Here is a 17,505-nt window from a genome sequence, read left to right on the forward strand (position 1 = left end):
GGAATTTTAGCAAATTTTTGAATTATACATATTGATGTTTTTGAGGGGGTTTTTATATTATAGAAAAGAGGTCATTTTGGAAAACTAATCACTATAAAATAAATAGGAAGTAAATTGTTGTAATTCATACTTGCCAGCAGACTTTATTTGATACACGAAATACTATTTGGACTAGACAATTAATGTTGAACATTTACCAAATTTTCAAGTAGAGAAACCGAAGAATATATTTTTAGTCGAAATTACAGGAATTTATTAAGCGAAGCAAATATTTTTTCTGGATTATTTTAAGGTTCGTTTTTTTACCCTAGCTATTTCAATAAAGATTGTCCGGATTTTTAGCGCATTTTTGAATTTCGGACATTGACATTTTTTCAGCGGTTTTTCTATATAAAGGAAAAAGAGGTCATTTTTGAAAAAAAAATAAAATAAAATAAAATAAATAGTATGTAAATTAATTTTGATATGCACTTGCAAACCGCCTTCATTGTATATATTAAATGCTATTTGGACTAGTCAAATAATATTGAAGACTTACGAAATTTTCAAGTAAAGAGACTGAAAAGAACAATTTTTAATTGAAATTACGGGAATACAAATTTATTAACGAAACACTTTTTTCAAATTATTATTTTAAGGTTTAAGGTTTTGAGGGGTTTTTCTATTCAATGGAAAAGAGTTATTTTTGGAAACTAATTATTATCAAATAAATAGGAAGTAAATTTATATTAATACATACTTGCCAGCAGACTTTATTAATATTTTTTTCTGAATTTTTTAATGTCCGTTTCTGTTTACCCCTTTCAGTTGGTAAGATTGCCGCATTTTTCCAAAGTTTCAAGTAGAGAAACGGAAGAATACATTTTTGTTGGAATTACAGAAATAAAAATTTATAAAATGAAACAAATTTTTTTCTGGATTTTTTTAAACTTCGTATTTACCCTAGCTATTTCAGTTGATAAGATTGTCCGGATTTATCCAAATTTTCAAGTATAGAAACTGAAGATTACAATTTTGTTGAAATTACAGGAATTAAAATTCATTTACTGAAACAATTTTTTCTGGATTATTTTCGGGTTCGTTTTTTTTTTACCCTAGCTATTCCAGTTGGTAAACCAGTCCGGAATTTTGGCCTATTTTTGAATTATATTGATGTTTTTGAGCGGTTTTCCTATATAATGAAAAAGAGGTCCTTCTTGAAAACTAGTTACTATTAAATAAATAGAAAGTAAGTTGTTTTAATAGATAGTTGCCAGTAGACTTTATTCTATATATTAAATGCTATTTGGACTAGACAATTAATGTTGAAGAGTTTCCAAATTTCAAGGAGAGAAATCGAAGAATACATTTTTGTTGAAATTACAGGAATAAAAATTTATAAAGTGAAATACATCTTTTCTCTGGATTATTTTAAGGTTCGTTTTTTTACTCTAGCTATTTCAGTTAGTAAGATTGTCCGGTTTTTTTTTTTAGACCATTTTAGAATTATGCCCTTTCATATTTTGGTGGGATTTTTATAAATAAAGAAAAAAGAGATACTTTAACACTATTCATTATAAATAAAGGGTAAGTAATTAGATTTTGAATTATACTTGCCACAAGTACCATATATGAAATGCTATTTGGACTAGACGAATGTTGAAGACAAATTCTCACATAAGGAAACTGTGAACCTGAACAATATTTCTTGCTATTGCAATAGAAATAAAGTTTTTTTAAAGTTAAAACATTTAATTTTTAGGTTTTTCAGGTTCAGGTTTACTAAATGTCAATTTTTTTATTAGCATCATTGCTGTTGGTAGGCTTGTCTGGTTTGTTGGTCATTTGTGCATTTGGTCAGTTGTGTACTATTGTACAAAAGATCTATTATTTTTTATTCAAGGGTATTTTCAATTGTTTAAAAATTTTGTTGAAAAATATTTTTATTTTGACCATTTTTCCACGGAATGGGCTGATTTGCCGCGCCAGGCGGACTTTCTGACCGACGCCGTTGGTAGAGCTAGTGACTTGGCGAACACCATACTGATAACAAGTCCTGCACAATTTGAAACCGGAGATAGTAAAAAACTTGTGAAAAAGTTTAAAAAGAACTGATAATACAAGTTCAAAAGGGCCGGAGTTTTTATAAACCAAGGTATCAGGGACTGGGCCGTCTTTAAGGACGGGAGTGAGACTCGCGAGCCCTTTTTCCGTTTTAAAGTGCAAAAATCGAAATTACCCCGCTAGAAAGTAATAGTCGAAAAAACTTGAAGGCCAGAGAAGCCTATTCTCAGCCGTGTCCGTTGTGGAAAAAGTAGACAAATGTACTATTAAGACCGGTTTAAAATTGTGAAAATTTATGAGAAAAGCCGGTTGATAAAAGGGAAAAACGAATTTTCAACTCAAGCTCGAGAAAGCCCGAGTCGAAAAACCCCACCGTACGTCGTACGAAAAAAGCCAAAAAAAGGTTCTGATAATGGTTTATTTTAAGACTTACTTGGCCTCTTAGTCCGAAGGAGCTGGTGTAGAGAGGTTGAGCCTGTCTCAGTTTGATGATGGATGAGGATGATTTTCTCCTCGCCTGGGTCGTCCTTCCGATTTGACACAATTTGTCTAAAGCACGAGCACAAAGCCGACTCGACGCAAAACAAGCCATAGTAGTACTGGCTGCGACTCTTCTCTGACTGAGAGACCAGTCACCGAGCATGTTTCTCTTCAGCTACCCCCGACATTTCTGCCCGTCAGCTGATTCCCCCGCTACCGCCTTTCTAAAAACGTTGACTCTTATCTGGCCCGTAAAGACGTCGGTGGTTTTTTTTTAACAAAACCGTGCTTATTTCAAGGTTCATAACTCTTTTGAAATAAATTATCAAACAAAAAACGATATTTTCTCTTTAAAAAATATTAAGTTTACCCAACGTATAAAAGAAAATAACTCCCTTTACGGAGGTTCTCAAGTTGCAGGTTTGAAACAACGTGCTCTCAAGTTCAGTACTTCAGTTAACTTAAAACTTCCGTTTCTGATTTTTCTTAGACCAAAAAGACTAAAATGTTGAAAAATATCGTTTCCAGTTGTAAATACCTGATTTCAGACATTGAAAACATATTAAACAGCATAATTACGAGGAACTCAATTCATCCTGGTATGATGTTCTTTTTATTTATTTATTTTTTTTAACTAGTTTTATTTTTTGCAACGCTAGACGTACCGTCTTTTCATTTTCTTATTATTTCGGTCCTGCCTTTCCTCGCAGTTTTGGTCTCCGAAAAAATTCTTTCTAGGCAAAACGGCGAGACTGGACGGACAAAAAATGACTGAAAATGTGAAACTCACAGCTTCAACACCACGGATACCTCAAATGTTTTACTTTGTAAATTATAAACCTTTTTCAACTATTGGACTGGTGCAAAATTATTGCAGGTTTTGAAAATTTGTTTTATTTTCGTAGGTGCTTGTCATGTAAACAAAGCTAAATCCTCAAATCTTATTTATGGATTATAATAAATACATTTAACTTGTTATCTTTTATACAAAACATTTTAGATAGGGCCTATGAAATATCAAATTCCAATTTTTATCATGACTAGAAATTCAGAATCATAAAGTAATAAATAAATAACAAGTAACGAGAGCAATAAATATTGATCAACCACAATAAGTACTAAAAATCAAAATTCGGTACAAAAACAACACAAAGGATAAATAAAGACAAACAACAATGAACAAATAAAAGTGCAGACCTACTAAATAACAAATTACATTTTAACAAAATTAACAATTTGATGACACAAACCAATAAATAAATAACAAGTAACATAAGCAATAATTAACTATCAACTAACTACAATAAATACTACAGAATAAATAAAGATCAAACACTCGGGAAGCCAATAGCCATCCTACGAGGAGGGGATCCCCGCCAGCCATTTTAGTTAGTGTCATAAGCGGGATTTGAACCCACGACAGCTGCTGACAGAAATCACAATAGCTCAAGTGGTTAGAGCAGCTGCGTATTGAGCAGAAGGTTGAGTTCGAATCCCACTCATAACACTTTCAACCAAGACCTTACATAAAAATAATATTTTAATTTATATTGAATTTTATTAGAGTGAGGACCTGCTAAATTAAAAAGTCCAAATTAAACAATTCAAAAATGAATCGGGGTATTTGTAATTTGTTTGTATTATTTTAATTTTAATTAAATTAACCAATATATTCTTGTTAGTTGAATAAAACAATATATAATATACAGACAAACAAATGTTAATCCTCATTTTTAATAATGGATTTACTTAAGAATAGTAAACATGAAGATTTTGTTAACAAACTCTTTTTCTCGTATTTTCTCCATTTTAATCCAGTTGTATTCTCTTGAACCATGGAAAGAAGTTTCTTCTTTTTCATTTCAACATTTCTCTTTCCTTGAAAGAATGGAGACTGTGAGACCACCTGTGAGAATGAGTCATCAAGGTGACCATCGAGTGGACATCTTAGAGACAGCTGGCGTTTCTCAGAGCGCGGTCTCATGGGCTTTAGCCCGATCCGAGAGTCCGGAAGTGCCAGTAGGAGGCCTAGTAGTGGAACTCTGTGTCCACCAGATCATAAATGAAGTACAAGATGTTTTGGCAAGGCCTTTATCAACACGAATGAACCTGCAGCAACAGCACACCCAGCAACTCAAGAGCATATATGTTGCCGCGAGCGCCTAGAAGAGAATTGAATGCAAACACAATTGAACAGGGATTTTCGATTTCTGGAAGACAGTGCCAGACCTCATAGAGGAAGAGATGTTTATGTTCAGAAAACCTATATCCTCTCTGCCCCTTGCCCTATTGTCTCCAGACCTCAATCCCATCGAGCACATGTAGAGAAGGCTTTTCTATCACTATCCACACCCAGTTGACCTGCAACATCTATGAAGTGAAATTCTTAATGAAATTAGTGGCAACCACATTAACAGTATACCTAACAGGTGCACAGAGGTTTTAGCTAACAGAGGACATTTTACATGACAATAATTGTTTTAAAAAATTATTTTGTCCAATAAAAAAAATATGGAATTAAAACCTTTCATTTTGTAATTTTTCAAAATCTCTTAATTAAATTTTTCTTCAGTAAAAAACAATTTCTTTCAATTAATTATTATTTGTATGTAAGGTCTTGGAAGAAATGAAAAAGTTAGTGTCATGAGCAGGATTCGAACCCACGACCTTCGGCTAAGAAATAATTTGGTCAATCAGGCCGCTAGACCCAATGGGTTTGATCATTTCTACTCAATTTTAATGCTATTGATAATGAAAATAAAAATGCTAGGGAAAATAAATACTACAAAATTGGCAATATTCCTATAGTTCCTAGTATAGTTTAATTTTACCATTATTTTGCATGTAATATAATTTTGTACCATTTTTATGATTAAGAAGTTGCCTGCGAACTATGCCAACTTTCAAAAGATTTTTAATGCATATTATATTAAATACTGTATATATACATAACTACATATTTATTATCAAAAGTTAATATTGTTTTATGAAAATATTTTTAGGTCTATGCATTTTGCCATTAAATGCTCAACAAAGGACAGATGAAAGGAGTAAACCGATCATCGACATTTTAAAAGACGCTTTTCTCTTTGCCGTGCCCAAAAGCAGGAGGTCTGTGGAGAGGAGGCAAAAACGGAAATTCGGTTGGCCAGAGTATCATTGGAAACCACTCGTACCTAAAACAAATATCCTTATATGCACTAGCTGTGGCCACGATTATTTAGCAGGTCACCTTTGCGGTTAGTTTTTAATTGCTTTCAAATTACAGTTAATTAAACTATATTTGGAGGAATTACTGCTCTATACAACTATATTTTATTTTTCACCAACATAACACAGTTTTATAAAGTTTGAAATAGTCATTGTTAGAATTTTATAAAACAACAATGACCAAACAATACCTAATAATAACTTAATGTGAGTAAGAACTATCTTTTTTAAAAAGGATTGAACACCGCACTCACTCCATCATTCACCATTTCTACAGTTAGATATTGTTATATAATTTTTGTTTCTTTTTTTTTGTGTTTTTTAGGAAACTGTTATGAAAGGGTTAAAAAGGAAACTGAGGAAATGCAGAAAGCAATTGAAGCCACTCTAAAATTAGATCCAGTCGAAAAAGAAGTAGTAGTCCTCTATGAAGATGAGTTAAATGATAAAAACCAAGAATTTTGGCAGGTAATTGATCATTTTATATTAATTTTTATATTTAAAATTGTTGGTTGTATTTGAGAAAAAAATTACACTTAAATCCATTCTTTCAGGGAAAGAGAATTGTTGAAATGAAGAAGAAACGTCCTGCATGGTTCAGTGATAATTTGCTACAAAAAAGCACCATTGGCGGCGATTCAGATACTAAAGATAAAAAACCTAGTAGTGATGAACTTGCTTAGCTTTGGATCTTTTTTAAATTTTTACTTAAACAATGTATGTACATAATGTAGTATTAATAAAAATAAACATTATAATAGTTACTTTTAATTGAGACATGTGATAACAAAAATGAGGCAAATTTAAAAAATGCTTTACCCTTAACCTAAACCTTGGATACTTAGCGCATTAAATTTATGTAATTTAAAATCACATCCAAGCTTCCAGTCAGGTCAGTACCTTGATCTTAGATTACCTTGAAGATTTTCCCCTTTCTGCTGGCTGAATTTTGAATCGAGGCTTGTGCAACTATGCTTTTGGTACCTAAGATGTTTTGTAACAAATACTGTAAAAATCTGTCAAATTTCAGATCCTGAAATATATTAAATAAGTACTTTGCTTTATTCAACTATATAAAAATAAAATAAAATCGTATAATGGGAGATTCAATTAGTAACAAAGGTTTTTTTTTTTTTTTTAATTTAAATGAACCCATTTAAATTTGGGGCCGCTGAGATTTGAATGAAGGCTCTAACAGTGATGAGTTGCCTCGTCTGCGGTTAGTTTGGATCTACTGTTGTTTTGAAATGAACAACTTGGTTTACAGTCGGACCTGTACTTAGGAAGTTTCTGGTTAAAATAAAAAACAACTGTTGGTGCTTAAGTAGTTTCTGATTAAATAAAGAACAACAGTTGATACTTGAGATGTTGTACCCATATTATAGTGAATGAAATAGTACGTAGGAAATAGAAGAGTAAATCAAACTAATACACTCTTGGTGTACTTATCATGATTTTGGTAAATAAAATCTAGTTTAACAAAAAAAAAACTTTAAGCATGTTTCTTTCAGTAATGTGTCATAATGTTCTACAATTGGCTTAATTTCAGATATTAATGCTTGTACTCGTTAGTACATGTACACATCTAACTGTTAGGGGTAAAAAGTTACTGTTTTAATTGTGGAACTCAATCAGTAATAAGTGGAAGTGTTGAATATTTATTTATAAATTATTAAACTCCAGATTTATAAGAGAGTTTATATAATATGATCATTATTAATCATCTTGGTCCTTGCTGGATCGGTCTGTCGTTACAACATTTCACCAATCCTTTTTTAATATTATTTATTTGCATTTCACGATGTTCACTGCAGCCTAGTTCAGTGCACTGATCCAGTGGGACCTAAACAATCGGATCAGACTTCATTGCCTCAGGAGGAAATCTGACAAGCATATAAATATTTGAGTCAATGAGCATTCTTATAAAAATGCATCACAATTCGGGACAATTTGCCCAATCATTTGTGTAATTCAGCAGGTGCAAGGTATTAATGCGCTGTGTTCACACCCGACTCTTCTCAGGACTATTTTGTGCACCAAATATTGAGAATGTTACTTTGTTCTTCTTTATTTAAAATCTAATCGATGGTCGTAAAAGTTTTACTCTGTTACTTTAATGAAATACATCACCAGGAGGGCCACAAGGTCTTGAGTTCTACAGAAAATCTATGGTAATAAGGATACTACTTTTTTAGAAGTATCAGGTCATTGACTGTCGCTGCTACAAACAGAAAATACTAAATATAATTTAACCCACTTGTAGTATTGTGGGACGTTATAGATAGAGTGTGCTATACAGCAACTTTTTCCAGTTGAGCTACTATCTAGTATCTACTGTCATTGAATTCGTTGATTCGTAACGTCCTTGTTGATACGATTGTCAGGTTTATAAGCCAGGCTATACTGTTGTCAGTTGTGTCAACAAATAGGATGAATTCTACAAAATTGGACATAGCGTCGCAATGAACCGAAAGAACAGCACGAACGAGTCGAGTTTCCTGGTCGGAGGAGGGCAGGACGCTTCCTCTTTGTCGGTCCACGCCTTGAAAATCGCTCTCATGACTATGAAGGACAGGTGTCAGAAGCTGCAGAACAGGCTGTCAGCTATGGAAGAGGAAAACCTCCAGCTGAGGATCGAAAGGCACAGCATACCCGGCCTGTACGGCAAGAAGGAGTCCGACCCGAATCCGGAGCTGTCCCTGCTCAACAGGAAGATGGAAGAGCTTCTGAAGCAGAAGTCAAAACTGAGCCACCATGTCTTCATGGTTGCGACGGAAAACAAAGACCTTTGGGAGAAGATTTACAAGCTAGCGGAGGAGGAATACTCCGCTGGGAACAATCATGACATCCAACCGGATGTGAAGCACAAATACACAAACCTGAAGCCTTTAAGGTCGCTCCAAATCGCAGGAATGTGCAAAGGTATTCTCCTGCTTAATGCATCATTGTATAGTTTTTTAAATCCAGCCAATTTTTTTTCTTTAAATATTACATGTACAAATCAGTGGGACCAAATAACTGACACTAGCCATAATTACTTTAACATACACATATTACTTACTTACTAATCAGTGCGACAGTCCTTAGAGGATCTGGACCTTAATAAGTTTTCCCCATTCGTTTCGGTCTTTAGCCTTGAAGTGCCATCTCCTTACACCCGTCTGCTGTAAATTCTATTCCACAATGTCTAACCACCTAAGACGAGGGTGTCCTCATATTCTTGAGCCTCCTGGCTTCCCATAGAGGAGTTTCCTTGGAAGCCTATCTTGAGGCATCCTCTCCACGTGACCCAACCATCTCAGTCTTACCCCCTTTATTTAGGCAACTATATCCGGCTCGCCAAATAATTGCTTTAATTTGTCATTCCTGTGTACTTTCCATTCACCATTTACACACTTCAGGTCAAATATTTTTCTTAGCATTTTTCATTCTCTTACCCCAAGAATCTTTTAACTTTCTTTACTATGTTTCACTAGCGTACATAACTATTGGCTTTATAATCGCTTTGTAAGCTATTTTCTTAGCCTTGCAAGATAGGTGCTTGAACCGCAGAGCTTTTTGTACTACAAACAGGCATCTATTTCCTATCACTATTCTTGCTTTTATTTCTTCCTTTACGTCCATTATTATTTGTACTAAGGACCCTAGATAAGTACTGAATGCTGGGAAACTATGGTTTCCAAATTGAACTGGTCCTTCTCCACATCCACAGGTTTTCGAGGTGCTCATATACTTAGTTTTACCCTCGTTAATTTCCAGACTGTGCTTCTTGCCGTTCCTAAAGTGCTCCTCCCAGTGCCGCCTTTGTTCTTGCTATAATTAATTCGTAGTCCGCATGTGCCATGTGTTGCGCTAATCTATTATAAATAGTGCCGCCTGGGTTTGTTCTAATGGCCCATACCGCTCTTTCCAAACAGAGATTGAAGAAGACGCCTGATAGAGGATCTCCTTGCCACAGGCCTGTATCTACTCTATAATCCTCCGACAGTGTATTTTGCACTTATCATGCATATTATCAACAATCCATTATATTTCGTGGTCCGATTGAGCAAATAACTTCTTTCAATTAATTAATCTTTATGTAAGGTATTGATTCAAACGAAAAAGCTAGTGTCGCGAATGGGATTCGAAACCACGACCTTCGGCTAAATACGCCGCTGCTCTACCACTTGAGCTATCGTGACTTCGATTCATTCAGACACCAACCTCCCATCTCAACCTACCTTTCGAATTTTCCATTATCAACAACGGTGGCAATAAATCTTAACCTAATTTATGTTGTTATTATTATTATTACTTTTTTTTTAAGAGGGTTCGCAACGGCAGAGGTCATATAAACCCTCAGGGTGCCGGTGTTTTTGAAAAAAAAGCCCATTTGTAAGTATGTCGCGTTCGAATGCAGGGCCGCTGGATTTGAACCCGGGACCTTTACCTTACAGTGATGAGCACCGTGTCAAAGACTAAACCTTGCGGCCACCGACACCCCGCCGAAGTGTATTTTGCACTTTGACTTGGTAGCTCATGTTATGCCACGTCATATCGATTAGCCTAACTAGCTTACATGGTACACCCTTAAATCTGCTAAGGCTTCCTTTCTGTCCACAAATAGGTGATGTAGACCTATTCATAGGACTTCTCTAAGATCTGCCTGTATGAGAATATATGGCCGATAGCTGATTTTCCCAGTCTGAAGGCACACTGGTATTCTCCAAGAATGTTTTATGCCCATGTTACCAATCGTTTGTGGATGGCAGTAGAAAGTATCTTACACACCACTGAGAGCAAGGCTATCCCTCTATAATTCTTATAGTCTAGCTTCATTTTTATACATCCTTTCATTAATATGCATGTTATTTTATCATAATTGTTTCGATTACTGTTCCTACAAGAAGTAACTTGACAAGGAGCAAAAAATTATGGCAGCCAATATTGTCTTCCGTATTGTTTTTATATACTATTTAGAATCACGCCCAAAACTCTTTCGCTAGTACTTATGACACAATTCGTTTTCAGATGGTAAAGAAGAAAGTTTGGAAGAAATATCGCTTAGAGGTTTAAGTGGTTGCGTGGAAAGGACAAGTGGCCATGATAACCAATCAACAAAGTTAACAGATCAAGTAAAAGTAAAAGGCTGTGAATTTACATTGTGCGACATGACTGAGGAAGAAGAGATGGAGAGTGAAGACATCGCTTTAAGCGAACTGAATGAAATATTAGAGAAACTAAAAATGGAAAAACAAATTCTCAAACAAAACCAGGAATATTTAAAGGACACACTTGAAAAAGTCACTGGATTTATTAACGGTAATATTATTTATTTATTTTTTTTTTTATTTGAAATTATCTGAAAGTTTTTTTCCTAGACAATTTTCCTTGTAAAGAGTGCAGTGAGCGTTCAAAAGAAGACCATTTAAACAAAGAGTCTCACAAAATTGACGAAATAATTGACAATTATGCCGAAGAAGAACAGAACAAGAGCACAGGCGAAGTTCTGAACGTGCGCAACGGAATTGCTTTGAAGAACAAAGAGAACAACTTTGAAGACCGGATCTGCCCGTTGTGTACAAAGTTTTACGCCAAATCTACACCGTTCGATGAATTCAACGATCACGTATTAAGCCATTTTGTTGAAGATTCAGAACAGGATTCACACATTAGCCTGTACGAGGTGACTGCCTAATATATATATAAAAAAAATACAAAATATATTTAATCTAGGTGCGATTGTAAATTTTGTATATGAATAACTTGTGTGACTGTGCAATATTTTTTCTACATGAAGATCAAACTATTTATTTATTAATGTTTCTGGTTTTTCTATAACTTTTACATAGAATTAGAATTTTTTTTATCAAAATATTTTATAACTGTGGAAATATTATTTTTTTAAAGCACTACTATGGAATCGCAACAGAGTTGGTTCCTAGTAAAATCAAAATAAAATACAAATTAATCAATTAACAAATTAATTTTAAACGATCTCCCAACAAAAAATAGCAATTTAGTATTTAAATCTTGGACTAAATTTTAATTTTTAGAGATTAAAAAATATATACTATTTAACAATTTTATATCCTTAATAATTGAAACCCAACCCAAAGATGCAATCATTCCACTTTTGGCAAAAAACAAAAATCTTTGTTTTCTTGAAAAATAATATGAATAAATGTTGAGGTAGAAAAATCGATGTGTCGGAGATCAAAGCCAGTTTTTTTATTTATTACGTATATTTTATATACAATAATATACATAATATATATAATATTATAATAATATAATTAGTATTATATATATAATTATTTTTCTTCTGGCTTTTTCCTTTGGACTACCACGATGAGTCAAAAACTGCCTTGAAAAAAATATGAGGTATTGAGAGAATGAGATGGGGGTAAGAAGAGGTAAGGGGTATGTCCCTCACCTCCACGAACTTTAAGCCATCTCACTCTTCTACTTTTTCTATGTTAAAATTTATTTATCAATACAATTTCTTTGATGTGATGAGGAATATTTCAAAATTTCAGTCACATTATTCGCAAGCCTATATTTGACTCTAAGGTCTTCATAGTTTCTTGATGTCAGAATATGCTTGACGGAGATCACTTCATCTCAAGTTGCGCATTCTTAGGGAAGCTCTCTAGTCATGAGGGGACCATGCGTCAGTCTTGAGTAACCTATCCTAAGCCTAGCCAATACAGTTTCTCCTTTTTGTGATCTTTGCATTGCCATACCCCATTGTTTTTTTGACATCTCCCTTAATTTCTCCGAGTTTGTTTTCCACTATGTTTCGCCATTCCATATGCCAGAGGTCCCAAATTTTTCTTTTTCAGAAACTACAAAAACTTCATTAGGCCCGTCCAGGACAGAAATACCCTTCGATGAAGCACATTTTGCTGCTAGGTCAGCAAATTATACCACAGTGACCTGGGATCCTCAGAAAGGTAACTACTGATCTTGTGCGATCTTTTAGAGCAAGATACTGGGATTTGTAGAAAAATTATTTTTGATAGCTAATAGAGTAGAAAGGGCATCTGGGCAAATTACCAGGTCAGTGTTGTTAGAGCATACGATATTTAGGCATTTATTTATTTAAATTATTTTGGCAGTGTAGTTGCTACATATCTGGGAAAGAGTGAGCATCATTTTTTCTGTTCAGATAAACAAATGCTACTCCAATACCGACCGAGTTATGTCCATAAATGCGAAGGTTGAATTGTGGATTGTTTATTCTTAAAAACTCTCTTTTATACATATATGAAAATGTGTTTTAGGAGCCATGGCAGAATCAGGGAAACATATATACTTATTATCATTATTATTTTAGTAGGTATTAGTTTTTAGAATATATATTATCTACCTTACATCAAAATTCCCTGTTGCTAACCGTACATTTGAATATTGGCAGTAAAGGGGAAGTTTACAGTTGAAGGGAGAAGTTGGTGTCTCGAGGGATCGAGGCCACGTTAGTTCCAAGTGGTCAGAGCACCTACGTCTTGATCCGAAGGTCATGGGTTCGAATCCTGCTCGTAACACTATTTTTTCTTTTCAACTGTCTTTCTATTAAATAATGTAAATAACATAAAAAAACTTATTATTGTAGTTTTTCAGTAAAAAAATATTGGGTCCAAAAAGGCCCACTACAGCGGTTCACGTTACTTTTTTTACTGACAGTAGTGTGAGTGTCAACATAAAAGATTTTTTAAAAATATTCTATATGAGTGTACGTCATAACAAAGTCTGAACCCCTCGTCTCTTAATTTCCGTTTTTTTTTTTTCCATCCTTTCTGCATTTTTGCATGCATACATATGTACATATATATTTCTATTTATTAATGTAACTACATCTGTGTTTATGTGAGTGTAGCATACATTAAGTCTTAAATGTTTTACACATTGACCCAGTGCTCGTGCATGTTATATCACAACATACTGGCTTAGAAATTTGGATACTTTCGTCGATTTCTCTACACTTCTAGTTCTGATTGAGGCCTGGTAGATTTCTTTGTTTTCAGTAAATCAAGACCTTTCCAACAAGACCTCCTTCCTTGATAAACCTTAATTTTACCCAAAATACCCCCTATAAGTTTTTCCTCCTTCACTTTCATGCAAAAGTAATAAATTCAAGCTTCTATTTTATCACAATTCAAAAGACTTTTTGTTTTTATGAATGAATGAATTCCAGATGTACTGACTGAAACAGAATAACACCCAAGAAAGGTGATTATCAACATGGTAAATTTTCTTTTTGCTTTATTTTTTGTATTTGTATTATTTTATTAGTGGTCATATTTTCAAACTTTTAAGGGGAGGCTATGTTAGTGTGAGTCACCTATTTCAAAGCAACTTTTTTTAGTAGTACTAGATCAAAAAATATTAGACATGTATCCATGGGTTCTGTCCAATGTGCCTCAGGAGCAAAAAAAAATTAGATATAAAAATTACCAAAAATTGCTTCCACAAAGCTACATTGAAAAATATTAGACATGTGTATAGGTGTAGGAGCACATAATAAAGTTTAATGTTTTGTGGTGTAATCTGGCTCTGTAAAAGGCTTTTTTTTTTTTTTTAATATATATAAAAGATTCCAAATTTAGATGTCTCAATTCATTACTGCAATATTGTTTATATGTTAAATACATAAACAAACACTCTAAATAAATAAATCTAACTATAAGAACGACTCATTGCATTTAAAGCTATTAAATAAGGTTGGTCCAAGAACAGACCCTTGGGGGACCCCAGCTCTTATACTTTTTAAAGGGTTATATCATCAGCAAAGAGAGCCAGTTCAGCTCGTTGGCTTGGAAAGGTCGTTTATAAAGCCATTAAATAAACCTTGCTTTTTGATCAATTTTCATCTACAAAATGAAAAATTATTGGGCGATGTTAAAAAATAAACAGACAAATTTCCTAGTAAAAAAATATCACTTTATTACAATTTTGATTAGACTCACGGCAATTTATATATTTATATCATCTAAGCATCAGTCAATACAAATAAAATATTATTTTAACATAATTATGGAGTAACTATAATTTGGAAGAAAACTAATTTTGTAAAAAGGTGGGTTAATTATATTAAAATATTTTAATAAATTTTAACAACTCGCTTCTCTACATTAAATTAACACATTTGTTATGGCAATGAAATCATAAATACAGGAATTTGAAAGACGGGTGTTACAAAAAGACGTTATAGGGAATGCTCACTTCATCATTCTGAAACAATGCCCATAATAAAAGTGTAAAAAAAGTACAAAATATAGTTATATAACTAGTAGAGTATAATATGAGTTGTAAAAAAGAATAGTTCTTTTTTTTCCAACATCAAAACCTTAAAAAATAAATGGCAAGTCGAATAAAAGTTTAAAACTAATTTTAAAAATTACATTTACAAGTGATTATCTCAAAGGAATCTAAAAGTAAATCACTACGGATTTCTTCCACGTCAGAGAATATAGGGTTTTTACAGACAGGGCACAGTGTGGACTTATTTAAGCTGTATTCATTCTCCACCATATTTTCTGCGTTGTTACATCTATCTGCTTGATTTCTAGAATTATGATAAGAATTAAAACTCAAATCGTTATAATTCGCACCTTTTTGATTGCAAATAGAATTCCTTTCAGTCATTTTAGCTGAAAATATAACTTTTATTATACAATAAAGTTTAAAATGAGAAAAAAGTACAAAATGTACTCACAACTTATTTCTCTAAGAGCGGTCGCTATCGAGTCCTGGAACTGCTGAAGCATAAACTTCTCATATTTCAGCCTGTTTAGGATTGTTGCTATGTCTCCCTCAATATAATCATTCCCGTCTGTCGACTCAACATCTTCAATGGTCAGTATACTAACGTCATCATCGTCCTGAGGTTTTAGAAAGTTTAATAAAATGAATGAATTTAGATTAGTTTCTCACTCTATATATGTATATACATATTTAAAAAAATGCATACCTCAGGTGTAATTGTATCTAAATCTTCATTATTTTCCAAATTGTCTATACGATTTTTATCATTCTCATCTGAAAAGAAAAAATCATTGTCAGTTTTTTCCAGATTAAATTCGAACAGACATTATTTCTCGTATTGATAAATATATTTTATGATACTTCGCCCCCTGTTACAACATAATGATTATTATTTACATTATAAAAGCCCAAATCTGCACATGCATATACACATATACACTCAGAGAATAGCCTATCACTTCTCACAGCCCAACGGCAATTCCAATGTTTGTCATTTACAATAAATAACAGGCAGCTTTTGAGTATACCCATCCTGAGGTTAGCAGTCCCGGTCAGACCTCGGTCTCATACGTCTACCCGCTGAGGTTGGGCTCCATGGGCTACCAACATCTACGCCATTTCAGCCCCCAAGGCAATCAATTTTTAAAAACCAAATCCATCACTCTCACTAATTCTTAAATACAGTCTTATTTACATACCTCTCACTCAGGGTGGTGGAGTATTCGATATTGCTCCATCACCCTTTACACCTATTATAATAAATAATCAAATTGAAGGTCGACGGTGTACTCAATATTCCACCATCAACCCTCACATATGACAATTTCACGCTAATAAGTACATTTATGCCAATAAATACATTCACTCTCAACAAGGGACACAAAACTATCATTACTATATACAATGAACCCGATTAAACGGGACCCGAATAAATGCTGCCATGTTCAAGCACAATATCAAGTGGCATTCCTGCACATATGGAGCTGAGAAATGGCACCTTTTATTAAGTGGGACATATCGGGCAACCTTTAGCCCAAAAGTGGCATGTGGTAACCTTGTCTATTCTTAAATGAGGATGACCTTTCTATGAGTCAGGTTCAAGGACCCCCCCCCTATCAACATCGTCTAAAAAAGCCAAAATAGGCAGGGTAAGCAGGCCAAAATGACAGTTTTGTCACCATGTAGATCAGTGTGCGATGAATGTGTATTTTGGATGTTGCAATTATTCTACTACTAAAAAATACTACATATTGGATCTGAATAGCTAAAACATAATAGGTAGAACAAGATACTCGCTCTCTACCACGCTAAAGTTGCATCACGTTGCAGACCACAAGAAAAATCTTGGTTGTTTTTTATCAAAATCGTTTGCTGGTTCTCACAGGCTTAGTAGCTTGGTATGTCAGATGCAATGCGATATTTCACCATGTATGAGAGCAGATAGTTCAGGATGATCATAAAGTCATTTTAGCTAAGATTTAACTTTTTTTTTAATATTACCATAATTTTCCCCTTCGACTTGGTTCAGTTTTGATTTAAGTATTCCAGTCTCACCATTCGGATCCTGCAGCTTCTCAGACAGGTACTCTTCCTCTATGGCGTCTCTGTGGTTTAAAATGTAGTGGTTCAGCTCACATTTCTGCCTCTCCAGCTCGTCGACCTTATCCGCCAGGAATCCCTTTTCACTCTTGAGTCGGTGGTTCTCCTTCAGCAAGTCAATCATCTGATACTGCAGCTTGTCGCAGCGGTTTTTTAATGACTTGAAAGCTATCTGCAGGGCGTAGTGCGACGCGGCCGAGACCTTACCGCTGTTGGATTCGCAGATATCCATCATCAACATATCATTTTGCATATAAAAAAGCCATTGAAAGACGTCACTCCCAAAGTTCCAACTTCTAAGTTCTAACTCCAGCAGAACGAAATTGTCAAAGCGGCCGTCAAATCAACATTGATCAGCTGTCAAGCTGGTCGATTCTTGGATCGATCCGTCCCACGTTTTTCTTATTTTATTTCAATTCATTA

The 17,505-nt window shown here is 34.0% G+C and overlaps 4 protein-coding genes across 8 annotated transcripts in view; 2 read left to right on the top strand and 2 right to left on the bottom strand.

The window, feature by feature from the left end:
• Positions 1-2,735, bottom strand: part of LOC106661461 (decaprenyl-diphosphate synthase subunit 1) — a 96,226-nt gene extending 93,491 nt beyond the window's left edge. The window contains exon 1 of the mRNA XM_014384873.2: positions 2,477-2,735. Within this exon, the coding sequence (XP_014240359.1) occupies positions 2,477-2,686 (210 nt within the window). The 5' untranslated portion in view covers positions 2,687-2,735. The remainder of the gene's footprint in view (positions 1-2,476) is intronic.
• A 27-nt stretch (positions 2,736-2,762) lies between these two features.
• LOC106661462 (39S ribosomal protein L32, mitochondrial) lies at positions 2,763-6,497 on the top strand. The gene is made up of 5 exons (XM_014384874.2): positions 2,763-2,943; positions 3,014-3,122; positions 5,526-5,762; positions 6,059-6,201; positions 6,288-6,497. The coding sequence occupies exons 2-5, from the start codon at positions 3,029-3,031 to the stop codon at positions 6,414-6,416; spliced, it is 603 nt and encodes a 200-aa protein (XP_014240360.1). The 5' UTR covers positions 2,763-2,943; positions 3,014-3,028; the 3' UTR covers positions 6,417-6,497.
• Positions 6,498-8,059: 1,562 nt separating this feature from the next.
• LOC106661314 (protein spindle-F) lies at positions 8,060-11,486 on the top strand. The gene is made up of 3 exons (XM_014384613.2): positions 8,060-8,655; positions 10,747-11,037; positions 11,097-11,486. The coding sequence occupies exons 1-3, from the start codon at positions 8,196-8,198 to the stop codon at positions 11,411-11,413; spliced, it is 1,068 nt and encodes a 355-aa protein (XP_014240099.1). The 5' UTR covers positions 8,060-8,195; the 3' UTR covers positions 11,414-11,486.
• Positions 11,487-14,679: 3,193 nt separating this feature from the next.
• Positions 14,680-17,442, bottom strand: LOC106661490. Of its 5 annotated transcripts, none has more exons than XM_024225566.1 (4): positions 17,038-17,442; positions 15,689-15,756; positions 15,434-15,599; positions 14,680-15,380 (listed from the first exon to the last, which is right to left on the bottom strand). In XM_024225566.1, the coding sequence occupies exons 1-4, from the start codon at positions 17,333-17,335 to the stop codon at positions 15,109-15,111; spliced, it is 804 nt and encodes a 267-aa protein (XP_024081334.1). In that variant the 5' UTR covers positions 17,336-17,442; the 3' UTR covers positions 14,680-15,108. The 5 variants fall into 5 exon arrangements, with proteins under 5 accessions (XP_024081334.1, XP_014240422.1, XP_014240420.1 ...); XM_014384936.2 differs by having other exon boundaries at positions 14,680-15,368; positions 17,038-17,439; XM_014384934.2 differs by having other exon boundaries at positions 14,680-15,368; positions 16,984-17,433.
• Positions 17,443-17,505: the final 63 nt, after the last annotated feature.

Source organism: Cimex lectularius, unplaced genomic scaffold (assembly GCF_000648675.2).
Source record: "Cimex lectularius strain Harlan isolate CLEC.00 unplaced genomic scaffold, Clec_2.1 scaffold16, whole genome shotgun sequence".
Taxonomy (NCBI): Eukaryota; Metazoa; Arthropoda; class Insecta; order Hemiptera; family Cimicidae; genus Cimex; species Cimex lectularius.